The sequence below is a fragment of the Nilaparvata lugens genome, chromosome 1, assembly GCF_014356525.2.
Source record: "Nilaparvata lugens isolate BPH chromosome 1, ASM1435652v1, whole genome shotgun sequence".
NCBI classification, from domain to species: domain Eukaryota; kingdom Metazoa; phylum Arthropoda; class Insecta; order Hemiptera; family Delphacidae; genus Nilaparvata; species Nilaparvata lugens.
In genome coordinates, this window is record NC_052504.1 from 60,340,091 (window position 1) to 60,363,591 (window position 23,501).

The 23,501-nt window shown below is 35.6% G+C and overlaps 1 protein-coding gene across 4 annotated transcripts in view; it reads right to left on the reverse strand.

Annotated features, from left to right (window-relative positions):
• Positions 1 to 21,463, reverse strand: part of LOC111055647 (DNA mismatch repair protein Msh6) — a 45,116-nt gene extending 23,653 nt beyond the window's left edge. Inside the window, exons 1-11 of one of the 4 annotated variants that reach the window (XM_039438521.1) lie at positions 21,232 to 21,392; positions 16,369 to 16,567; positions 15,904 to 16,157; positions 14,616 to 14,690; positions 13,370 to 13,461; positions 12,459 to 12,608; positions 11,915 to 12,079; positions 11,497 to 11,631; positions 2,276 to 2,411; positions 876 to 1,015; positions 241 to 378 (exon numbers count right to left, since the gene is read on the reverse strand). In XM_039438521.1, coding sequence (XP_039294455.1) covers positions 241 to 378; positions 876 to 1,015; positions 2,276 to 2,411; positions 11,497 to 11,631; positions 11,915 to 12,079; positions 12,459 to 12,608; positions 13,370 to 13,461; positions 14,616 to 14,690; positions 15,904 to 16,141 — 1,269 coding nt within the window. In that variant the 5' untranslated portion in view covers positions 16,142 to 16,157; positions 16,369 to 16,567; positions 21,232 to 21,392. Of the gene's footprint in view, positions 1 to 240; positions 379 to 875; positions 1,016 to 2,275; positions 2,412 to 11,496; positions 11,632 to 11,914; positions 12,080 to 12,458; positions 12,609 to 13,369; positions 13,462 to 14,615; positions 14,691 to 15,903; positions 16,158 to 16,368; positions 16,568 to 21,231 lie in introns of all 4 variants that reach the window. The other 3 variants (XM_039438516.1, XM_022342888.2, XM_022342889.2) reach the window with 3 other exon arrangements.
• Positions 21,464 to 23,501: the final 2,038 nt, after the last annotated feature.

Below are 23,501 nucleotides of genomic sequence, written 5' to 3' on the forward strand. Positions count from 1 at the left end.
TCTAATCAATATCTTTCTAAAATGCAAAATCGTCATAATATGTGCTTGTTCCTAATTCTTTCTACATTGCAATCGTGTACCTCATAACTGGAATTTGACACTTCTATAAATTATCCAGTCAACAATTTATTTGATTTTGTATTTAGCCTACTTTATACATGTTTATGATTTGCGAATAAAACACTGTTTGATTTGAACACATTTTTATTGTGAACAAAAAATGAAATGAATATGAATTACCTGAGATGGCGGATAGTGAGCAACGAGGGTTCGCAAACGTGAGCACTGCTTATCATCACTGAACTGACCTAGGTTGAACTCTCCAATCGATGTATCCACAAAGCACACTCCAAATGCACTTCCTCCATTATCAAATTTCTGCAAAACAGACTGTTAAGTAGTTTTCCCAAAAATTCGAAACACAGAGCAAAATATCAATAGTTTATCCAAGTTACTGCATTTTACCTATAATCTGACTCACAAGTAGAATGTTTGTGATATGCTAATATTACTATTCTATTGAAGATGTATTAGAAAATCAAATCAAATTTTATTTTCCATTTTCAAGAAAAAAAATACAATATAAAATAATAACATACTATTATGCAATATTGTATACAAAATAATACACTTAATACAATACAGGAAAAAATCCTGCTAAGGCATAAGCCTGAGCGCAGGTAAGTTGCAAACAAACTTATCTAGTGCATCTTAATAATAGGAATATTTTATAATTTGTAATTATGATAAAAACACAATGAAGATAATGGAATGGAATGACCAAAAAAGAGAAAAAATAAAAAGGAATAAAATGGAAAACAACGACAATGCATTGATGGAATGAAAAATATGAATTATATTTTTAAAAGGTTTACCTTTTCAGATACAGCGAGAAGGAAATGACTCTCAGGTTCTTTGGTTTCACCATCGATGACACTGAACACTCTGGTGCCTTTTGTGGTGATTTGACAAATTTCTCTCTTCACAACTTTGTCATATTTCGTAACCTTTCCCACTGGAAAATATTAAGGTGAATACGTGAATCAATGGAAATAAATTCTAGAAGAGATATAATAGAATACATATTGATATTGTAAAACTTTTACATGATTGAAAAAACTGACTGATTCTCAAATCGACTTTATTTATATTATTCTAAAAACACTATAATTTCATAGTTTTCGAGTTATCCGCTCTTGAAGGTGTAACATTTATGGAAAAAACACGTTTGTCTCAATTTATTTATATCTCTCATCTTATAACTTTTTAAAATCGATGGTAAAAATCCATGCTGGATATGAAGTTATAGAGAATCAAATTCTCTTCATTTTGATGTATAATTTCATAAATTTACGCATTTTTCCACGTCTGTTGCAGCAGCTTTAGTGTTGAGTGTGAAATCTTCAGTTTTGCAACAATAGATCAATATGACAAAGAAATTTGGAGGGAATGTTAAACACAATTTTTGACTTTGCAGCTTCGTTGGGACCAGTTAGGAGGTAAACATATAGAAAGTTCCCAACTCTACCCCTTGTGCTGAAAGGATGAGAGTGGCTTGAAAATTGCATTTTAATTTTTTTTTTGACTTACACGCTTATATCTTGGGAAAAATGCGTCCAACCGACATGACAAACTATTCAGAAATGAAACTTCTCTACAGTTTCAGTTGAGTGAAGTTTTGTGATATTTTCAACAGTTTTCGAGATATTCGCTCGTGAAAGTGAATTTTTTTAAAAAATAACAGGCTTTCATCCAATTCTTTGCTGTTCCAGGGCTTATAATTCTCCAAAAATGATTCATAAAAATGAATGCTTATCGTAGGTCAGTAGAGCATTGAATTCTCTTCAATTTGATGTATTATTTCACTCTTTCATGTTTTCCTTTCATTGTTATAGGCAGCTTCAATGTGAGGAAGGAATTTTCACATCTGCAACAAGTGTCAACTTAGCGGTTCCATACCTCTAACAGACGGGCTAGAGATGCGCACTTTTGCTATGTTTATGTTTACCTCCTAGCTGGACCCAATTGAACTAGAAAGTCAAAATTTGTAATCCAGACGTTCCCCTAAAATTTCATTGTCAAATTATTAATTGTTGCAAAACTAAAAATTCCACCCCCCTCCCACATTGAAGCTGCTATAACAATGAAAGGAAAACATGAAATAGAGAAATAATACATAAGATTGAAGAGAATTTAATGCTCTACAAACCTAAGATAAGCATTCATTTCGTTCAAGTCATGATTTTGTAAATTAATTCGTAAATACGGTACATACTTGTTTTGCACCTTTTCTCCATCATATCAGGAGTTTCAGTCTGTTCAATACGAGCAACTTTGTAGCCTTTTTCAACCAGCGTTGTAGCGAATCTTCCGTAAGCTATTTCTGGGAATCCGGAATGTGCAAAATCACCCTGTAAGATGGTCAAGTGGAATTTAAGAAATTTGATAAACCATTTTTTCACAACAAAGTGACTTAAAATAAATTTCAGTTTTCACTAGGAAATTAAATAATTATTTCAATAAAAGTCGAAACAATGCTTCATACTGATTCAAGGTTTTACAGAAGTCTTTCTTATCATGTTCAAGTCTGTTTATAAATAACAGAATACAACGATAATGTATATTATTACCGTAAGAAATAAACAACAATAGTTGTACAATACACAAATTAACTCTATGACTCTAAAATCCCACAATGATAATCTAAGTCTATTGCAACAAATAAAAGCCATGTCCACAACAATCGAAACTTTAGAGGCTGACAACAGGGCATTACGTGATGAAAATCGCCTGCTTAGTGATATTGTGAAAAATACCAACAATATAAAATGTCATAATAAGAATTTGAAACATCAAGGTTTTAAAGGAAAAACAAAGAACTCGTGTAAAAATTCGGTGACAAATGGTTGTGCGGGTGAGCCATTAGCTACTATTAAACCTATACATATATTTAGCGACAGTCACGGGCGAAATATACCACTTATAATAAATGAAAAGGCATAGGGCGCAATGTATCGGTTCCAGCTTCGAAGTTTTCTCCAACACAACACCTTACAACATCTCGCCATGGAAGCTGGAAGCTCCTCGACGTGGTGCGCCTGGCTATCCAATTCAGGATGGAGACCTGAAATTGGAGAACTAAATACGATACGCCCAGTTCCAAAGCCCTTCTTCTTCCTCCTCTCTTCACTCTTCTTCCCTTATCTGATGCTTTGGAACTTCTGTCACAGAGTTCTGGTTGCCGTCTAGGAGCTGGAACTCTATAAATCTAGAATGACACTTTTTCCATTGACTTTGCTGTGTGTCATTCTCACTTTATTCTGTCTGTCTGGCCTCTCTTGGCCAATCTCTTCTTTCTTCTTTCCTGGCGTCTGGTGGCAGCCGGCCTTAAATTTCAAGCCAATTATTTCTCCTATCATGAACACTACGACCAATAGAGCGATTACCAGGGCTGGGGCATTCCCCAGAAGCGATGAGACAGCAAATTCCAGGACTAGGGAATCCCCCTTAAGCGATGATCAGGATGGTGGAAATAATACTAGGACGTTCCCCAGGAGCGACGAAAATGTCAAAAGAGCTCCGCGTGCCACAAGAATGAGAATTTCAACATGGAATGTGGGCTCATTGACTGGACGCAGCACCGAATTGGGCAAAGTATTAGAACGTAGAAGTATAAATATTTGTTGTATTCAAGAGACGAAATGGAAGGGGTCTAAATCAAGAAACATTGGCTGTGGCTACAGACTGGTCTATCATGGTTCTAGAGCGCAAAATGGGGTTGGAATTGTTGTGGATAGAGATCTGCAGGAGAGGATAGTGGAGGTGAATAGAGTTAGTGAAAGACTTATGTCTATTAAATTCGCCCTAGATAATCAACCCTGCATGAATGTCATAAGTGCTTATGCACCACAGGCAGGATGTACAAGCATTGAAAAGGATACATTCTGGGAAGAAATGAATGATCACTTGTTTACTATTCCTCCCACTGAGATGAGGTATGTCTGTGGGGACCTGAATGGGCATGTTGGACAGACTACAACAGTCTATAACAGAATTCATGACAACTATGGGTATGGTTCAATCAACATGGAGGGCGAAAAAATACTTGAGTTTGCATCAGCACATGATCTGGCTTTGATAAATACTTTCTTTTCCAAAAAGCAAGAACACCTGATAACATACAGAAGTGGAAATGCAGCATCACAGATCGACTTCATACTGTCTAATAGGGAGAGGCTTCAAACATTTAGAGATTGTAAGGTCATACCAGGAGAACCTCTCACTGCCCAGCATCGAATCCTGGTTGCAGAATTTGACATGCCACATCCATTCAAAATAAAAAAGGAGAGAATTCCAAAGATACGCTGGCAAAAACTTTACAAAGATGAAGGTAGAAAATTTTCTTTGAGGTTGGAACAATACCTTCACTCTGAGTCTCCTGAGTCTAAAAATGAACCAGTTAGTGTCATCTGGAGCAAGCTTCAGGAATTCTGTCTGGTCACAGCCAGAACTTGTCTTGGAGTTTCGAAGGGAGCAGTTCAGGGTGGCAAAAATACAAGATGGTGGAAGCCAGAAATAGAGGCCAATCTGAAGGAGAAAAAGCTTCTTTTCAAACAGTGGCAGGGCAGCAAGACACAGGAAGACAGAGAAAAGTACAAACTCGAGTATAAAATAGCCAAGAGAGCAGTTGCACAGGCAAAAGCAGCTTCAGAGGAAGAGTTCTACAAAAAGCTTGAGACCACCGAAGATGAAAAATTAATATTCAAAACTGCCAAACAAAGACACAACAACTGTCAAGATATCAAAAAAGTAAAATTCATAAAAAATGAGGAAGGTCAACTTCTCACTAATGATGAGGACATTAAACAGAGATGGAAAGAGTATTACAGTCATCTTCTGAATGAAACATTCCCAAGTGAGGCACTACCACCACTATCTCAGCCAACAATGGGACCAATTCCACTCATTACGGTATAGGAGGTGCAAGTGGCTCTAAAAGAAATGGCTGATAATAAGGCATTAGGTCCAGATGAAATACCGGTGGAAATGTGGAGAATACTGAATGGTTCAGGAGTGACATTTCTCACTGATGTCTTTAATGCAGTGTTAAGTGAAGGCATCCCAGATGAATGGAGAAAGAGCTATATTGTCCCATTCTATAAAAACAAAGGAGATGTACGACTCTGCAAAAACTTCAGGGCAATAAAACTCATGTCACATACCTTCAAAATCTGGGAAAGGGTGATCAACAAACGCCTTCTGGGAGTTACATCTGTAACAGAGAATCAGTGTGGATTTGTTGCTGGTAGGTCTACCACGGACGCAATACACTCTGTGAGGATTCTAGATGAAAACCACAGATAGAAAATCGGATCTACAAATGGTTTTCATTGACCTAGAGAAGGCGTTTGACAGAGTGCCCAGAGAGCTCATTTGGAGTGCACTGAGGGCACAAGGAGTCCCAGAATATTACGTACATGTGGTAAAAGACATGTATCGTGGAGCTAAGACAAAGGTGAGGAGTCCAGCTGGAACCAGTGAGGAGTTTAATGTGGAGGTTGGAGTGCATCAGGGTTCAGCCCTGAGCCCACTCCTCTTCAGTCTTGTGATGAACTACCTCACCAAAGAAACGCAAAATCCACCTCCATGGGACATACTATAATATGCAGATGACATTGTCCTCATCAGGAAAACGTCAAGAGAGCTGCAACAAGCACTGGACCTGTGGCGTGAGAAACTGGAGGGGGCTGGCCTTCGAATCAGTAGAGAAAAGACAGTCTAAATGCATTGCAACTTTGGTAGAAATAATGACCAGGCTCACATACACCTTCAAGGTACTCCACTGCCAGTAGTTCAGAATTTCAAATATCTGGGCTCGATAATCAGCAATGATGGCAGCATAGATGCAGATGTTTCGAGTCGGATAAATACTGGGTGGATGAAATGGAGAGAGCTGACTGGTGTACTCTGTGACAAAAGAATGCCTGTGCACATTAAGGGAAAGGTATATAAAGCTACAGTGCGTCCAGCAATGCTGTATGGAGCCGAGTGCTGGCCGCTCAAAAAACAGCAGGAAGATAAACTCCATGTGGCAGAAATGAGAATGTTGAGATGGGCGGGGGGAGTTAGTAGGCTGGACCACATCAAAAACATTCATGTCCGGGGCAGTCTCAAAGTGACACCAATTTCTGAAAAAAATAATTGAGGGGAGACTGCGCTGGTACGGTCATGTTAACAGACGCCCGCCTAACCACATGACGAGGAAAGTGCTCGAGATGGAGCCGCAGCCAAGGGGCAGAGGCAGACCCCGCCTCACGTGGATTTCTCTAGTCCATAAGAATATGGAGAAATTGGACCTGGTAAATGAGACGACCCAAGATCGCAGGATCTGGCGACTGCGTGTTAGGAGAGCCGACCCCAAATAATGGGAAGAGGGCAAGGAAGAAGAAGAATAAATGAAAAGGCATCAGAGTCTAAGGTATTCGGAAGTGTAAAGCCGGGTGCTAAGTCGGAGGCTGTTCTGGACAGTTGTAACGAACAGTGCAAATCGTTTTCGAAAAACGATACAGTGGTAATAATCAGCGGATCAAATGATGTATCATGCAATGAGGCGAAGCGGGCAGTCAGCACTATAAAAAGAACTGTCAGCGGACTCCATAATACTAATGTACTTGTTGCCAATCTTCCTCTTGGCTATGATATGATCTAATAGAAGGCCCGTGTGTGAATACTGAAATAAAAAAAATACTAATGAACTCATTAATAAATTAGCATACCGTTTCAGTAATGTAAAAGTTGTCGATTTGAGTACAGTAGGTAGGGGTTTCCACACTAAACATGGTCAGCATGCTAGAGGTAAAAATTTTGTGAGTAATGAAATCATCAGATTGAGTGAAATGTTTAATTCTAAAAACTGTGTGTCTGAGATTATTGAGTTGGGCTGTGGGCATTTTGATAATAAGGGTAATTTTTTAGGATTCTACATTTAGGGAATACGAGTAGTCATACTACATATTATGATATAGACCCACAAATTGGAGTTACAAATCATTTTCAAAGATTGAAAGATTTTAGGATTTTGAATGTTAGTAAAGTAGATAATGGCCCGACAGATTGTTACAGCAATATTTCAGGTTTGAATACATCTGGAGTGATTAATAAGCCTATTGAACGTTTTCTTAAAGAGAAATCTAGTAATTTTAAAATCATGCAAATGAATGCACAGTCAATTAGAAACAAACTTTTTAAAGTAGAGGCGGCGTGTGAAGAGGAAGATCCACTTGTTTTAAGTATCAGTGAGCATTGGTTGAGTAAGGATGAGGCCAATATTTATATGCCTTCTGGATATGTTTTTGGTAGCATCTATTGTCGTGAGCAATTCAGAGATGGAGGGGCTGGTATTTTCTTTGTCAAGAAAAACCTCAAATTTAAAATATTAAATATCAATCACCTATGTGAAGAAAAAATCTGTGAGGCAGTTGCGATATTTTTAGTTTTTGTTAATGTTACTGTTGTCTCTTTATATAGGTCACCTGCTGGAAGTGTTGTTGAGTTCATGAAATCACTTGAAAATGTTCTTAATACTGTATATAATAAATCAAAGCCTAACACAAAAATATTCTTATGTGGAGATTTGAACATTGATTTTAATCATGTTAATAATTGTAGCAGCTCTCGGAATGTACTAAACTTACTTAAATCATTTGATATCTTCACAAATAATATGGAGGCTACAAGAGGTAAATCTTGTTTAGACTATATACTCACTAATCACCGCTCAGAATCTAGTGTAAGGGTCGAGGATTTTTCAATTTCTGATCACAAAGTTGTTATTTTTGAAACAGAGATAAGACCTCAATATAATAATGACTATTCCACCTACAAACGTATCTTTCGAGCTTGTAATTTTATAAAATTTCAAAGGCATTTGAGTTTTATTGAATGGACAACCGTTATATAGGGCCATAACCCTGACCAGAAATTCTGTGTTTTCCATGAAATATTGATGAAATGTTCTGACTTTTGTTTTCCTCTAAAAAAGAAAACAGGAAGCATGCTACAAGTAGAGAGACGTGCGTACTGGTATACTGATTCCGTGAGAAACTTGAAGGAAATTACTATAGCTTATTATTAGTTTTATAGAGAAACAGAATCAATGGAAGTATATATGATATATAAGAGGTTGAATGCTGAGTATAATAAGAGGATAAAGGAAGCTAAGCAATGTGCAACTAATAGACGCATTGCATCCTCAAGCAATGTCACTAAGACAGCATGGCAGATTGTCAAAGAAGCATGTAATACAAGTTCGTTTGATGCAATTGATATCGATCCAGAAGTATTCAACAATTTCTTTTTAGATTCTGTGGAAGATATTGGGCCATATGAATAAAGTTGAGCATTTGCTTATACTTCTAAAATATGGAGCATTTGCTTCATTTTCTATGAATAAACGTGAGCAAAACCTTTTGCTCATGCTCATCAAAAAAAATAGTTTTAGCATTTGCTCAAAAGTAAAAGCTTTTGCTCAAAATTGTATGAATAAACTAGAACATTTGCTCAACTTTTGAAGCAAATGCTTCAAAAAAGGCGAGTCTAGTCTAGAGCAGCTTATCACCTTTTGCTCATAGTAAAATGGCTCAACTAATTCGTATGAGGAAGAGAAAACTATATACCAGGCACGATAACAACCAATAGTTGTGAACTATAAAACTCTTTTTAAATTCAACCATGATATATATCACCATTATCCCTACAAAAGAATAAATACAAAAGATAGCTGATATAAAGATAGCCATCACGAAATAGGTTATAGGCATTTAAGAAGATGAGAGTGTAGACGATTATAAGAAGGTTATTGATATTATAAGAATATGCTGAAGATTATTATAGAGATGACATTTTTTCACGCTTATTTCAAAATTCTAAACTCAACTAACCTAAAACTCTATTCATAAATAGAAAACAGAGCAGAAGACGCAAACACAAGTGGTGCACCCTATTTGCATATTTAGCGCTTCCGTGAGCTATAAAAACAAACTAAGGCTACAAAAGCGAATCAGCTGATGAAAAATCTCTAAAATACGTGAGCATTTGCTCCAGAGTTCAGGAGCATAAGGTAAGAGTAAAAGGTAAAGCTTATTCATATAAAAATGAGCAAATGCTTTTGCTTCTACCTTTTGCTCATGAGCAAAACCTTATGCTTCATGCTCTTGCTCATGAGCATTTGCTCTAGTTTTATTCATATGGGCCAATGTATCTGCCACGAAATGTGATTTATCTTCCAGCCGGAATTATATTGCAAGAGCTGGTCGTGCTAAAGTTGATTTCATTTGGAATGAAGTTAATGAATCAGAAGTGATTGATGTAGTCAGGTCTCTGTCAAATTCTAAAAGTGTAGATGTATATGGGTTATCGAATTGTTTTATCAAAGACATCATAATTATCAAATTATCAAATAGTTATCATTTATCAAAGACTACTTGCAATAGTTCATCCATTAACTCTCTTAATTAATATTTGCATAGGATTTAAGGTTTTTCCTGGTTGTTTAAAAATAAGCAGAGTTATTCCTGTTTTCAAAAAAGGGGATAGGGGTAATGCAGGAAACTAAAGACCAATCAGTCTTATCCCTATATTGTCTAAAATATTTGAAATAATTATTTTTAGGCAGTTTGTAAGATTCTTTGAAATAAATTAGCTGCTGTCTCCTATGCAATTCTGATTTAGAGCTAGCAAGTCAACTTCAGATGCAGTTGAACATTTAGTAAGACTGGTGATTGATGCTTTTGAGAAAAAAGAATATGCAATGCTAGTAATGTGCGACTTAACCAAAGCATTTGACTGCATACAGCATGAATTACTGCTAATGAAACTTGAGCACTATGGAATTAAAGGTGAATAACTGGCTCTAATTAAATCATACTTGGAAGGCAGAATAGTATGTGTTGGCGACAAGTTATCTCAAGAGGTTAGTGTCAGGTATGGTGTCCCCCAGGGATCTGATCTTGGGCCATTTCTTTTCCTGATTTCAATAAATGATTTAGCATATGTCTTACCCCAGAGCCCTATACTATATGCGGATGACACAACACTCATTGTACGGCACAAAGACTGCAATGTATTACAACAAATGGAAACAGTCATATTTAATGAAGCAAAGGAGTGGTTTGCAGCCAATAAATTGAAACTTAATATTGGAAAGACCTCAAGAATGATATGCAGTCTGCGCTCTGTAGATGAGCCCCAAGCACCTGCAGTACGGCTGCTAGGTTTCAACATAGACCCAAAATTGTCCTGGAGTGTTCATGAAGAGAATCTGTGTACAAGATTGTCAAGATCAACGTTTGTTCTTAGAAGACTTGGAGAGCAGCTATCAACCCAGCATCTAAGAATGGTGTATTTTGCTCTAGTTCAGAGTCATCTAGCTTATGGCATGCATTTGTGGCGTCATACAACCCACCTCAAGCATCTACTGCTTTACCAGAAGAGAGCAATTCAAACTATTTTTCATAAGAGTCAGCAAGAGACTTGTAGACCTCTGTTTATTCAACTCAAAGTATTAAATGTATTCAACTTGTATATACTATGCTCTGTTCTGTATAAAAAAAGAACATGTCGTCTTATGTTCAACGTTCGCAGATACATAGTTTTAATACACGATCTAGTCAGATGTTGCATCTTCCAAGATGTAGAACAGACAAGTCATATAAAATGTGTTTTGTGAATGGTGGTGTCAATTTATTCAACAAGCTTCCTGCTGGAGCCAAGAATGTTTCTAATAAAGCTTTAAAAATTGAATTATTTAGTTATTTGGTAGAAAGGCCCTATTACTCTATAGAAGAATTTTTGAATTCCAACTGTGATATAACATTTTAGTTTATAGTACCTGCCCAAATTGATTTGAATTGATGTATTTTTATATTTATAAAATTTTTACTCTGTACTTGACAATTTCTGTGTAAATTTATGTTTGACAAGATCTTATATTCATGTATATGAATCTATGGATCAAATAAATGAATTATTATTATATTCAATGATTTAGTGATTTTAAAATAAAAGAAGTTCTCCAATAGAACTCTCATTTTTATTTTAATGAGTGAGGCACATTATGAATGTTATCTTTTTGAAAGTAAGTTATCACAGTCTACTCAACTTTTAGTACAAAAAACTATTTTGTATGGGAAAATTAAATTTCACATACTTTTTATTCCGAAGGTTGATTAACTACTGAGTTTGTTACACAAACTTATAGAATAATCAATGAATGCCATTGAAAACAAATATAAAATTAATAAAACGAGTAGTATCATAGCCACCTCTAATACAGGTATTAGAGGTGGCTATGGTAGTATACAAAAATTGATTTTGAGAGATATGAAGACGCTGTACAGTTCAAGTGATAAGTACAGTAAATTGGATTAGAGGATAGTGCATAGTACAATTAATCCACGAAATTGTGTTGTCTCTTAATCTAATGAGTTCAAATTTTACCTTCATGTAGGTGAGATTCAATTCATTGACTCCAATTACGGCATCCATGTGGAATAATTCATAGAACTTTCCAACTTTGAAAAACAGCACACAATCAAAATGTGTAGCTTTCATATCCCACCACTGCTTATGGGCCTGCAAAACCATACATACATTGTTGAACATTTTGAGAATATTTCCAGTATAAATCGTGTAGTATCATTAATAATGGAATGATTCTCATACACCAAACATTCTAAGACTTTTTAGACATAACTTGTTTACTATCCAAACAAAATGTGTTTTGTTGGTTTATGCCCACTAACGCTTTTGCTTGTGCGTGCATAATAAGATGAGATGCATCAAAGAAACATGCACTCGATGGCTTGGCAGGATTCGAACCCACGACCAGCAAAAGGAATCTAGAAGAAAAACTCACAGGTGTCAGGGTTTTCTTGAATTCATCTGGTATGTACAACGTCCTGGGATCATATTCCGGATCAGTAGTTTTTCTCTTTTTTGCATCTCTTAGTTTTTCTGGTTTCAGGAATTCAAATTTCAAATGCGCATAGTTGTCTATTTTGTCACCTAAAGCAGAAGACCCCTGGAACAATCGAAGAGATCGAAGAATATTTTAGAAATCTGGTACAAAAAAGAAGGCGCTTGAGCATTAAATTACATCTGTGTATTACATGTTATTAAACATAAATGACCAGTCCATATAATGCAACTGAATAAAATATAGTAACTGTTCATCCACCAATCATCTGATAAGGTTTAATTTTCGTGATCATAATGATGAAAGATTTCTTCAATAATAAATTATGAAAGTTGTAAGAAAATATTCGTCTTAAAAAATCGAACAAAGAAAACTCCTACAGATGAGAAAGTTGAAAAAGATGCATGAAAGAGCCGAACAGTGGATTTTTTTTCTTGAGTAGATGACAGAGTGATCTTATATGCTTAGATTAATTATACATTACCTCATTCACATACGGGCTGAAAGACGGTGTTACAGGAGTAGAAGAAGCTATCTTTGGTTTTGCTGGTGTATTAAAGCTTGACTCCAACTTTTTGGAAACTTTTGAGTTTGTGGATTTTTCCTTTGAGTCCGTTGCTTTTCTTTTCTTCGACTGTAATAATAAGATGGTTAAATATCATGTTTCTGCCAATAAATATGATTATTTATGTTTTTTCTGTGGTATCAAATCGAATTTTATATGACTATAAAAGGTAGAATGTAAAGTTTTGTACAGTGTGGAGATAATAAAGAAGGTTCGTCCTCGTGAAGAAAAATATATCATGGTTTATTCATCTATACAATAAGCACATTATCAAAATGATAGGGAGAGGAAAAATAAGGTAACCTTGTGCTATTCCTCTCCCAAATTTAGATAACACATAGTCCGAAATAGGTAAAATCTTGCAGTTCTTCAATTCAAAAAATTTTCAGTCCTCAAGTATTTTCACAAAGTAGATTCTCAAATTTAGATGATTCAAAACTGAACATACTTTGAAAGTGTTCACACATTTACCCCGGCTAGGCTAAACGTAAGTTGCATTTATACCATTCAAAATTAATGTTTTTTAGAACAATCACAGATTCGAACTTGAATTGATTTAATTCTTTAGATCAGGGAATCTGAATCGAACATAAGATTGCTCTAACTAGAAATAGCGGTGGGAGTACAATTTGATACATTTGATTTTAACTGCTACAGCTCCTTCAATCTGAGATCTGAAAGATCATTATCACAATGAGTGAGAAAGTTACCATTGATTCCGAGAATAATTTCTAAAGGGAAAAACATGATAGGCATAGAGTTGTACTATTATAGTAAAAATACTATTGATGCTCTATTGATACCTACATATCTATTTCCATTTACAATACCTTCTTATTGGCGACTTCTTCTTCGCTTTCAGATTTTTCGCTGATGCTGTCTGATTCTTCACCAGATTCATCGCCTGAACTTTCATCATTATCTGGAAAATTTCATAGATTGATTTTCTTCCATTATTATTTGAGAAAAATATTATGATTAGCCTAAAATAAAACTATAATTACCTCTCTTTTGGTCACTGATTAAATTAAATTCCACAAATCTACCAAAATTAATATAATCAATAATTCGCAAGTGGCTACAGTGAGATTCACATTCCAAAATCAGCAAAGTTGATTAATATTGGTTTGCTATCCTTGTCTGTCATGAGATAAAGTAGATAGTTTTTATCCTTTACCAACTCCGCACCGTTAATAAATTGCTAGGAATACGATAAATTCAACTTAAATATGTTCTTAATAATTATAAAATATTATAGAGTTTATAAATATAACAAGAATTAACAATTAATGTACATGAAATATATCAGGATAACTTGAATCACAGCCTTCTGATCAGTTCTACTGACTTTGAAATGTCAATCTCACTATAGAAACACTTCAAATTCTTAATTAATTGGAGTAGGTAAATCGATTAAAATAGTCGATTTTTCTGCCTACTACAAGAGAGTAAAATTATTTCAGTTACAAACAAATTACAATAATTTCCAATTTTAAACAATTCTAATTACTTCTAACATTCTTTCATAAACAATGACTAGAAATTTTAAACAATTTTCAATTTTAAACAATTCTAATTACTTCTAACATTCTTTCATAAACAATTAAAAAAAAATTGTCAACTAATAACGTTAATAACTGATGGCTCCGTTGATTTTCAATGTCCAGGCTTCCTAGCTATATAGCTCAGTCATACTTAGACTAATTGTGGGCACATACTAAAGCAGAAAGCAGCCTACACACAAGGATTTGAGACGTTGACTATAAAGGTAGGCGTACACAGATCGTCATCGGACGATTAGATTTGATGCATTGTTTTCAATTGGAGTGCGCATACCAATACGATGTGGATAGGTATGCGCGCGCATTCCAATTGAAAACAATGCATCAAATCTAATCATCCGATTTGTCTGATGCGTGCCGTCCGTTCGATGACGATCCGTGTGCGTTCACTATCTGTGGGGATACGGAATTTGAAATATCATGTACATTTCATTTCTAGACGTTTCCGATTCCGCGTTCCCCTAGCAGCTAGTAGTCTCCACTAATGTCCCTGTGTGCTTAAGCTTCAACTTACCAGATTTTGATGGTTTATATTCATCTTCCGATCCATCGTTTTCAAGCAAAGCCTCAACTTCATCAATGGAACTGTCTGTAAAAATAAGAAAAACCAATTCAGCTACTTGGAGAGAAATTAACATTTAGAGAAAAGAGCACTGTTATCTTACAATTAAAGTTTGTGTAATCTGACAATAAATTATACGTAACACACAACACGGATATTTTATTTTGAAATAATGTAAATATTAGAACACTTGTTAAGATGTAATTACACTAGAAATGTTAGGCAGCTTTATTTCAAGTGAACCAATTTTCCATATAATTGACACATAACTCCACAAACAGAAAAGCAAAATTACTGTAAGTCTTACTTCTGAGTAACATAGAATTAGCTCAAGATCGATGAAATTGATATCTATTTTGTTAAATGCAATATTAGTATCACATGCAGTTTTAGTAATGTCTAAATAAAAGATCGACATTTTTCACATTGAGCTGGATATGCAATATACTAGAAAGACTTGAAGTTGTAGAATTAAACTCTACTAGTAGTTTTGTGAACTACAGTAGACCTCGGGCATTTATAAACCACAGCCTCCTCTAATATTTTCCATCAGAGTGAATTCTGTCCTCTCCTGTCGTGTCGGCAAGATATCGGTGTGAAAACGGCTGGCTGTTTGGGTTGATATATCGACGATGCTAATCATCTGTTGTAAACAACTACTATCTGTTGTAAAGCTAATTTCCTACAAGATATACTGGCTTGTGGCTAATGTTAACCAATTACATTGTTGATAGTAGGTAACTATTGGAAAAGTTGTATTTTAGTAATGTCGAATATGAGCAAACAAAGTTAGGACATGCATGCAGCTTAAAATTGAATCAATACTTGCACAGAAATCAACAACAAATCAACTCTGCATATATATGTGAATGACGACTACTATTTGGGCTTAATATGTCAATATTAAGAATTGAGTTAGTTGGGCTTGGATTGGTTTGGTAAATATACAACACAAACCCCTTTAAAACTACACTTTCATAGAGCCTATAGAAAACCCTTTAACTGCACTCCCATTGAGTACATCAAATGAGCTTATTAGCATTGATGTAAGCAAGCTGATCTTTTGATGATCTTACCAGGTGATCGGTTGATGAAATTCATAAATTTAACAATTCTCAATTCAAATTCAGTGAGATATGCCCACCTATAAAGCACTCCTATAGAGTGCAGTAAATAGGCTTCGTCTGACAAAAGCCCATAAAGTGCACTGTCTCTGGAAACTGAATATAAAACATTTTACCTTTATCGATATCCTGGTCTTCGTCACCGGGCTCGTTCGGAGTTTTATTTTCTTTTTGTTTTTCTTTTTTCGGACCCAGTTCCAACTTTGCTTTTTTAGCTTTTGGAGTTTTTATATCTGAAGAACGATGCTTTTTTACGGCAGAGTTGGGTGTTCTAGTTTTTGATGTGTCATCAGATTGCACTCTAGGCGAAGAAGAGGACGGTTTTGTAAAATAATTGAAGAGTGTGTTGGACATTATTGTTGTTTAATAGCTGAAGCAAAAAAGAAAAGAAAACATTCATCACACAAAAAAGAAATTCAAAGAACCAAAATAGTTACACAAAAATATACCAAATCTACCTGTTCTTTAATATTTTATAATCTTAGTAAAACAAATTACGGCTTAAGACAAGATATTAGAGTTTCCAAATTATGCGAAATTTCAATCTTTTCATGCAAGACCATATGACTAGATATATTTACCCTTCGTGGAATATATGATGTATATATTTTTTGTTCTCAAATATAAGGATATTCGAGAGGAGCTCAAAGTTGAGATTGAGACTCTGAATGAAGAAATTAAAAAAAATCGAAGTAGATGGAAAGCGCACATAGATAGAATGCCAACCGGTAGAATACCTGTGAATTACAAACCAGCAGGTAAAAGAGACGTTGAGATAACCTACAAAGGAAAAGTTGGTCTCAATAGGCTACTAAAGATAAATTTGAATTATAATTTTGATAAATTCAATTCTCAAAAGACTATAGAAACGCAACACAAAACAAGCAACGTTTAAATGAATAAATGATCTTTATTACCTATTATTAATGAACAAATCAAGTCTTTGGTGCAAAAAATACAATTTCACATGAAGAAAAACAGTATCCCCTGAAGTTCATGTATAGAATTCTTTAATGGTAACATCCGGGATATTGAAAAACTCCCTTATTGAATAAAGAGGGGTTTTCACGAGGAATGCATAGGTACATTTGTTGAACTGCCGTATTTTAAGAGTCCTCGCTGATGCTGGCAGCCGGTTGAAAAGCCTCATGCTGAGGCTAACGGGGCTATTTTGTATCCTTCAGCTTTGTGAAGGGCAGGTTGAGTTGGCTTCTGCCTCTTGTGTTGTGGTCATGAAAGTCACTCCTCAGACTCAAACATTCCAGGCTGCCTTTGATTTGTTCAAGGGATAAATGAAGATGTAAAGGCAGTGACAGTCATGATCGATTCTGCACAAAACAGTGGGCGACAATGATTTATAAAGACAACATGGGGTTACGCCTAACCCCCAACTTGAAAATATCTAAAAATTCCTACTAGATCTATTTTTTACACTGTTTTTCAATCATTCAAGTATCTTATATTATGTAGTTCTTCAAATTTTATCAACGGAATGAATATAAATAATACTATTGACCCCCTGGGTTGGCTAACTCGCTCATGAATTGTTGTATTGTAATCTTTGAAACCCGCATATTCTAATTATACAGAGTCGGTGAAAATTACGGAAACAGCTGAATATATTTTTTTTCATGAATAATTTGACCCCAAGGGATTCTTTCACCCACTAATGACCGACTTACAGCTTTAAGTACGTGTGCGGGAAGTAGATAAACAGCTAGTTAAGCAGACGAATGGAGCACTGGAATTCATGAATAGACTATTGAAAATAAATTTCCTGGACAACAAGGCTTTGAAGAGACAACATAGCCTATACATTGGAGTGCACTTGAACCACAATGGAACGACCATATACTGGCAACTGCCTTATGTAACATAATTTCTTCAGATGAGACATTGAATCCAAAGCTGATTGATGACAACACATCCTGCCCAAACGCCTCACCGACTTTGACCCATTATTGTCACAGAACTTATGATAAAGAGATTAAAAGATGGAGACTCGCCACAAAATTCTATTGAGATAGTCAATAGCACCCAAAACAACCCACCAAGAAAATCACAGGATAGAAACTTGTTTAGAATATTTTACCTAAACATCCAAAGAGGATTACATTGAAAAACTGACAAAATGGAAATCGAATTGGATCAGTGTTCCCCTGATATTGTTATACTCACAGAACATGGATTAGGACAAGAGGAGCAATCAATAACTAATATCCCAGGCTCCACGCTCGTCTCACATTTCTGTCGGTCACAACTGCTCTAGGGTGGAGTGGCAATATATAACAGGGATAACAGCTGCTACTCAGTGGGGCAGGCAGATCGTTCCTAACACAACAAACCAACCAACAGTACAAATTTTTGAAATAGCTCTGGTGAAAATACAGTTGAAGAAATTTAAACTAGTTGAAATAGATCTCCAGATCCCATAACAGTCAACGAATACCTCACTAGATTAGGATCTTTGCTTAATGATTACTCTACAAAGCATCACAGAATCCTGATACTTGGCGATATAAATGCTGACCTATTGAAAACTGATAGCACAAGCCTAACAGAACTAAAGAACACCCTATCTCAGCATGAGTGCAACATATAAATTACCAGCACAGCAACCAGAATTACCACAACCTCAGCTACAAGTAGGCTATAGATGGTTGCTTCCACACCTACAACCTGATAAAATAAAGGCCACAGTATGACTGAATCAATTTCAGCTACAAGTAGGCTATAGATGGTTGCTTCCACAACCTACAACCTGATAAAATAAAGGCCATAGTATGACTGAATCAATTTTTAGATCACTACCAACATTCAAAAAAGGCGACAAAACAGATACAAAGAATTACAAACAGGCCAATAGCAAATCTGACTAAAATTTCAAAAATAATAGAACATGCAATTCATGACCAATTGACCAAACACCTCCAAGTCAATAACCTAATAACGCGGCATAATTATGGGTTCAGAAAAGGACATAGTAAAGCAACAGCAATAACAGTTATGCAACAACACAAATAAACTTTAGGAGAAAAAACGGTATTAGGAATCTTCATTGATCTACAGAAAGCATTTGACACACTGAATTGGGACACTCTGAAGATAAAACTGAAAATACTAATAATACAGTAGCTGAAAAAGCTCAGAGTATTGGAGAAAAGCTTTGGAGGAAAAGGGTCTTAGAATAAATAGGACCAAGACAGTCCAGTTGAACTTGGGAACTGAAGAGGGTAGTGTCATACAGCTCGAGGGAGCAACTTTGAATTTGGTAGAAAAATTCAAATACCTGGGCTCAACAATTAATAAAAACGTGAGAACTGGACAACGAAATAGCGCATCGAGTAAATACAGCCTGGATGGATTGGAGGAAAATGACTGGAATACTTTGTTATAGAAGAATGAATGAAAAACTAAAGGGGGAAACCTATAAAACAATCGTGCGGCCCACATAGGCGATGTAAGTGGTGACTTAAGCCGTTGCTACGACGCCATTTTGGTCTCTAAACAAACCGTTGCTATGGAGAGAGAGCGTGTTATTCATATGAGTCTAAAACATCACCTTACATTTACGAGTATATCAATGGAATAATTGATTTCTAAGAGTTGAGCATATTTTTTTCAAGTTCTACACACTCAAATAATCAATTTTTTTTGCACAGCCAAAGCAGAAAGTCTCACGAAATAGTGCATTGTACTATGTAGTCTGCTATGGTAAACCTACCTGTAGAGAAAGTTGAAGTGCAATTTGAATTATCACCTAGAATTTCATTACAATGTTATAAAGTTGTAATTTAAAAATTCATAAATATTCTGTTTTTCTATTGTTTAGTGTAACTGTTAGAGTAGACTGAAGCTTGAATATATGGGTTAGGTGTTTTGGTTTAGCCTAGGTACTTACTTATAAGTTTAGTGTTAAGGTTTTCTGAAGTCTATCAATGTTTTCTAAAAAAATTGCATGTAGTCTGCCTTTTCACTGTAATGTTTACAGTCAGGAACAAAGCAAATGTTAGTTTGTTTCAAACCATTTTCAATTGTGATCAAAATCAGACTGTATACATTTTTAAATATAAACATTTTTAATGTGAAATAGCAGACTGTAAAACTTCCAGCATATACTGTGGAAGTAAACTTATCGAAAAAGAATAACAATTAAAAATTTCAGGTAAGAATTCACGTGGCACTTTAACCTTCTCTTCAACTAGGCTTACTATAGCATCCTACAGACATAGTACTATGCACTAATTCGTGAGACTTTCTGCTTTGGCTGTCCAAAAAAAAAATTTGATCTGAATAAATACTGGAAATTAATGATTTGAGTGTTAGAACTTGAAAAAAATATTTTTAACGCTTAGAAATCAATTATTCCATTGATATACTCGTAAATGTAAGGTGATGTTTCAGACCCATGAGAATAACACGCTCTCTATCCATAGCGACGGTTTGTTTAGAAACTAAAATGGCGTCGAAGCAACGGCTTACGTCACACTCACATCGCCCATTGATATACGCAGCGGAGACCTGGGCAGTTAAAGAAGCTCTTAAACACAGACTGGAAGTCACTGAAATGAAGATGCTGAGGTGGAGTTGCGGCGTAACTAGAAGGGACAGAATCTGAAATGAAATAATAAGAAACAGAATGAAGGTAACAGAAATATCAAAGCAAACACAATAAATAAAGACTGCAGTGGTACGGACATTTGGAGGAGGGAGGACGATTAAGAGGTGATTCAGAAGAAGGCACTTTAAGAGCCATCCTCGGGGTGAGCTTGGTCAGGGTGGAGCATTACAAGCCACTCTTCCAGAGATACAAGTTGCTTACAGTAACCTCGCTTTATATCCTGGAGGAGACAACCATTTAGCAAAGACATCATGCCCTGCACTCAGAAGAGACGAGTGCATCGATAGCCTAAATATAATAAATAATAAGGCCGTCTACCACAGCAATACCTGAAAAAAATCAAAGAAGCAAAGAAAAATGACGTTCCCCCGGTCCTTGATTGCAGAGAAGATTAAACTAGGAAGTAGAGTATACAACAAATTGCAGATCTACAAATTTACTGCATCCAAGATAACAGTAGAAAATAATATAATGGTCTCGGGTTACAGAAGATGTACTATGTTCAACTCTCTATTAATTATAGGTTAATGTCAAATTAAAAATCTAGTTATATATGTTTGCAGGAAAAAAGTAAACTTTCGTACAATGTGGCAGCACGCCAAATATTCTGTTAAAGTCTCCTCAACCGGTTTTATTCAAATCATAGCATCAAAAATAGGCAGCTAATCGAAACAATAATATAAAAATGGATTGAGCATTAAAAGAAGGAAAATAGGTATCTGTAAACTGTTCCACAATTGACAAATCTATACCCAATAAGAGACCGAAAATAAATACACAATATATTGATTTTAAATCGTGAAATAGATATTAATTAACATACCTGCAGATTAGAACTACTTTAAAGCTATTTATTCTAACATTTAGAATTATCATTAAAACAGATACAGATTAAATTAATATTTAACCTTAAACTTTTCCAAAGCCAAATGGCGGAGGCCGGAAAGAAACATCTGACTCCCGCTCCCGCTTGTTTCTATTAACCAACCAAAATTATTGTTGTTCCTGCCTTGTCATCTGTCATCAATCACTGGTTTTAGAAGGAAAAAATTGCTTGAATAGTGAATAGTCGTTTTACAAGTTGTCGAGTATTACAAGTTTTACTATAGTGAGGTCCACGTTATAATGGCACTGAAGAAAGGTAGGAGAAAAACGTTGCCAAGTCTCTCCATTTTGCCACTGAATTTACACAGCTGTTACTCAAATCATCCCACTAAATTTAATCTAATAATAATTATCATCTCCTTGATGAAATAATCAATTTAATGTGAAATTGATCAAGAAGATATATTTTTCATAATTTGATTCAAAAATTTGCTTTCATGACTGAGATCAGATTTTTATTTTTATACAAACCTGAAATGGCGGCTAATTTGAAAAGCTGTGATACAACAATCTGAATTTCAAAACAACAGAAATTGAGTCATTTGGTTGGTATTCTATTCCAATTTCTTTTAAAAATAATAGAAATCCTATTTAAAAATAAGTGATTTCAATGGATTGAATCTGAAATAACTTTTCAATATTATATTTATACCGGTACAAGTAGGTCTAACCTATACGGGTAGGCTAACTGAAGCATGGATGAAGTCTAGGATAGTTGGTTATCAACTTTTAAAATGTCATTTCAGGTATTTTAATTTGTGTTTCTCATTCGGTAATGTTTGAAAATTATTTCATTGTTTCAAAAATACATTTTAAATCAATTATACGACTTGTGTACACAAGTATTTTGATAGAATGAGAAAGAAAATGGCAGCTGGAAATATGGTTTGTTCAGTTTTGTACAGTCACTGTCAAAAGTAAATAAAAATTATTCTGGCAAATAGACATTGCAAAGTGAGAGAGAGATAGTGCTATCTGTTTTGATGTATGATAGTAAAGGACAGCAACAGTATTGTCAATCGTACACTGCCATTATAATGTGGACCTCACTAATAGTTTGAGTATTATTATTATTATCATCAGTGCATTGTGTACGTTCTGTGTACAGTAAAGGTTGATTGAGACATGTGGGACTGTGCTGTGTGCCGTGCCACAGAGAAGGGATTCTCTCTCTGATTGAGACATGTGGGACTGTGCTGTGTGCCGTGCCACAGAGAAGGGATCCTCTTCTCTGTGGCCGTGCTGTGTGCTGTGCTGTGTGTGCTGTGTGCATGCCTTGCGATGGGACTGCGGCCAGTCGATTTAAGATGGATTTGCCAAGACGGTCTCTCCATTATTTGAAATGCATGGCTACAGCCTAAAGTGTGGTGCACGTTATAATGGCAGTAGATAAAGTTAGAAGAATAGCGATGCCGATTCTCTGCATTAATCAATTATATTTTTACACTGTCAAAAACATAATTGTCATCGTTGTGGATCTAGAAAAGGATAGTACCACTGGCTTTGTCGAATAATAGACAAGGATAGCAAAACTAAAGCTGATAAAATACTGTTATTATAACGTGGACCTCACTATAGTCATTCACACATGGGGGACTGTGCTCATACTGTACTGGGACTGTGTTATTTGAGAGCTCTTCAAGGCCACGGTCTCATGCCTTGTGGGTTGCTGAAGCGGCTTCGGCTGTTTCTGTACAGCCTCGGGCATGCTCTGAAATGCTTCATCACCAACAATCACGTATGGATAGGCTTCAACTGAATTTGGTAATTGTCTAGGACCTGGAATATTTAGACGCTCCTCATCCAAACGTTTACTGAGTACTGATTTTGATAGAGTTCCACCATTACTAGATTTTCCATAACCACCAACATCTTGATATCTTGATACTTACTTGATACTTGAATTCTTCCTCCTTGACTGGGAGAACCGGATAGACTGTGTCAGAGAGTTCAGTAGGTCACCCCTCAAACTCTGGGATGACGGCTGTTCATTTTTGAGTATAAGGGCTCATCCACCAGTTCTGCCAATGAGTATAATGGCCGTTGTATAAGGGGTTCCTTCAATAATTGCTTGATCTTTTTTGTTTTGCAATTTTTTATTTATCCAGGGAGTTGATTATACAGTCGCAGTGCTGATATTTCAAAACTTTTTTGAGTTTCTGTAAATCTGCTCCAAGGTACATCCAGGTCTGCCGCATGTTGAGTGTT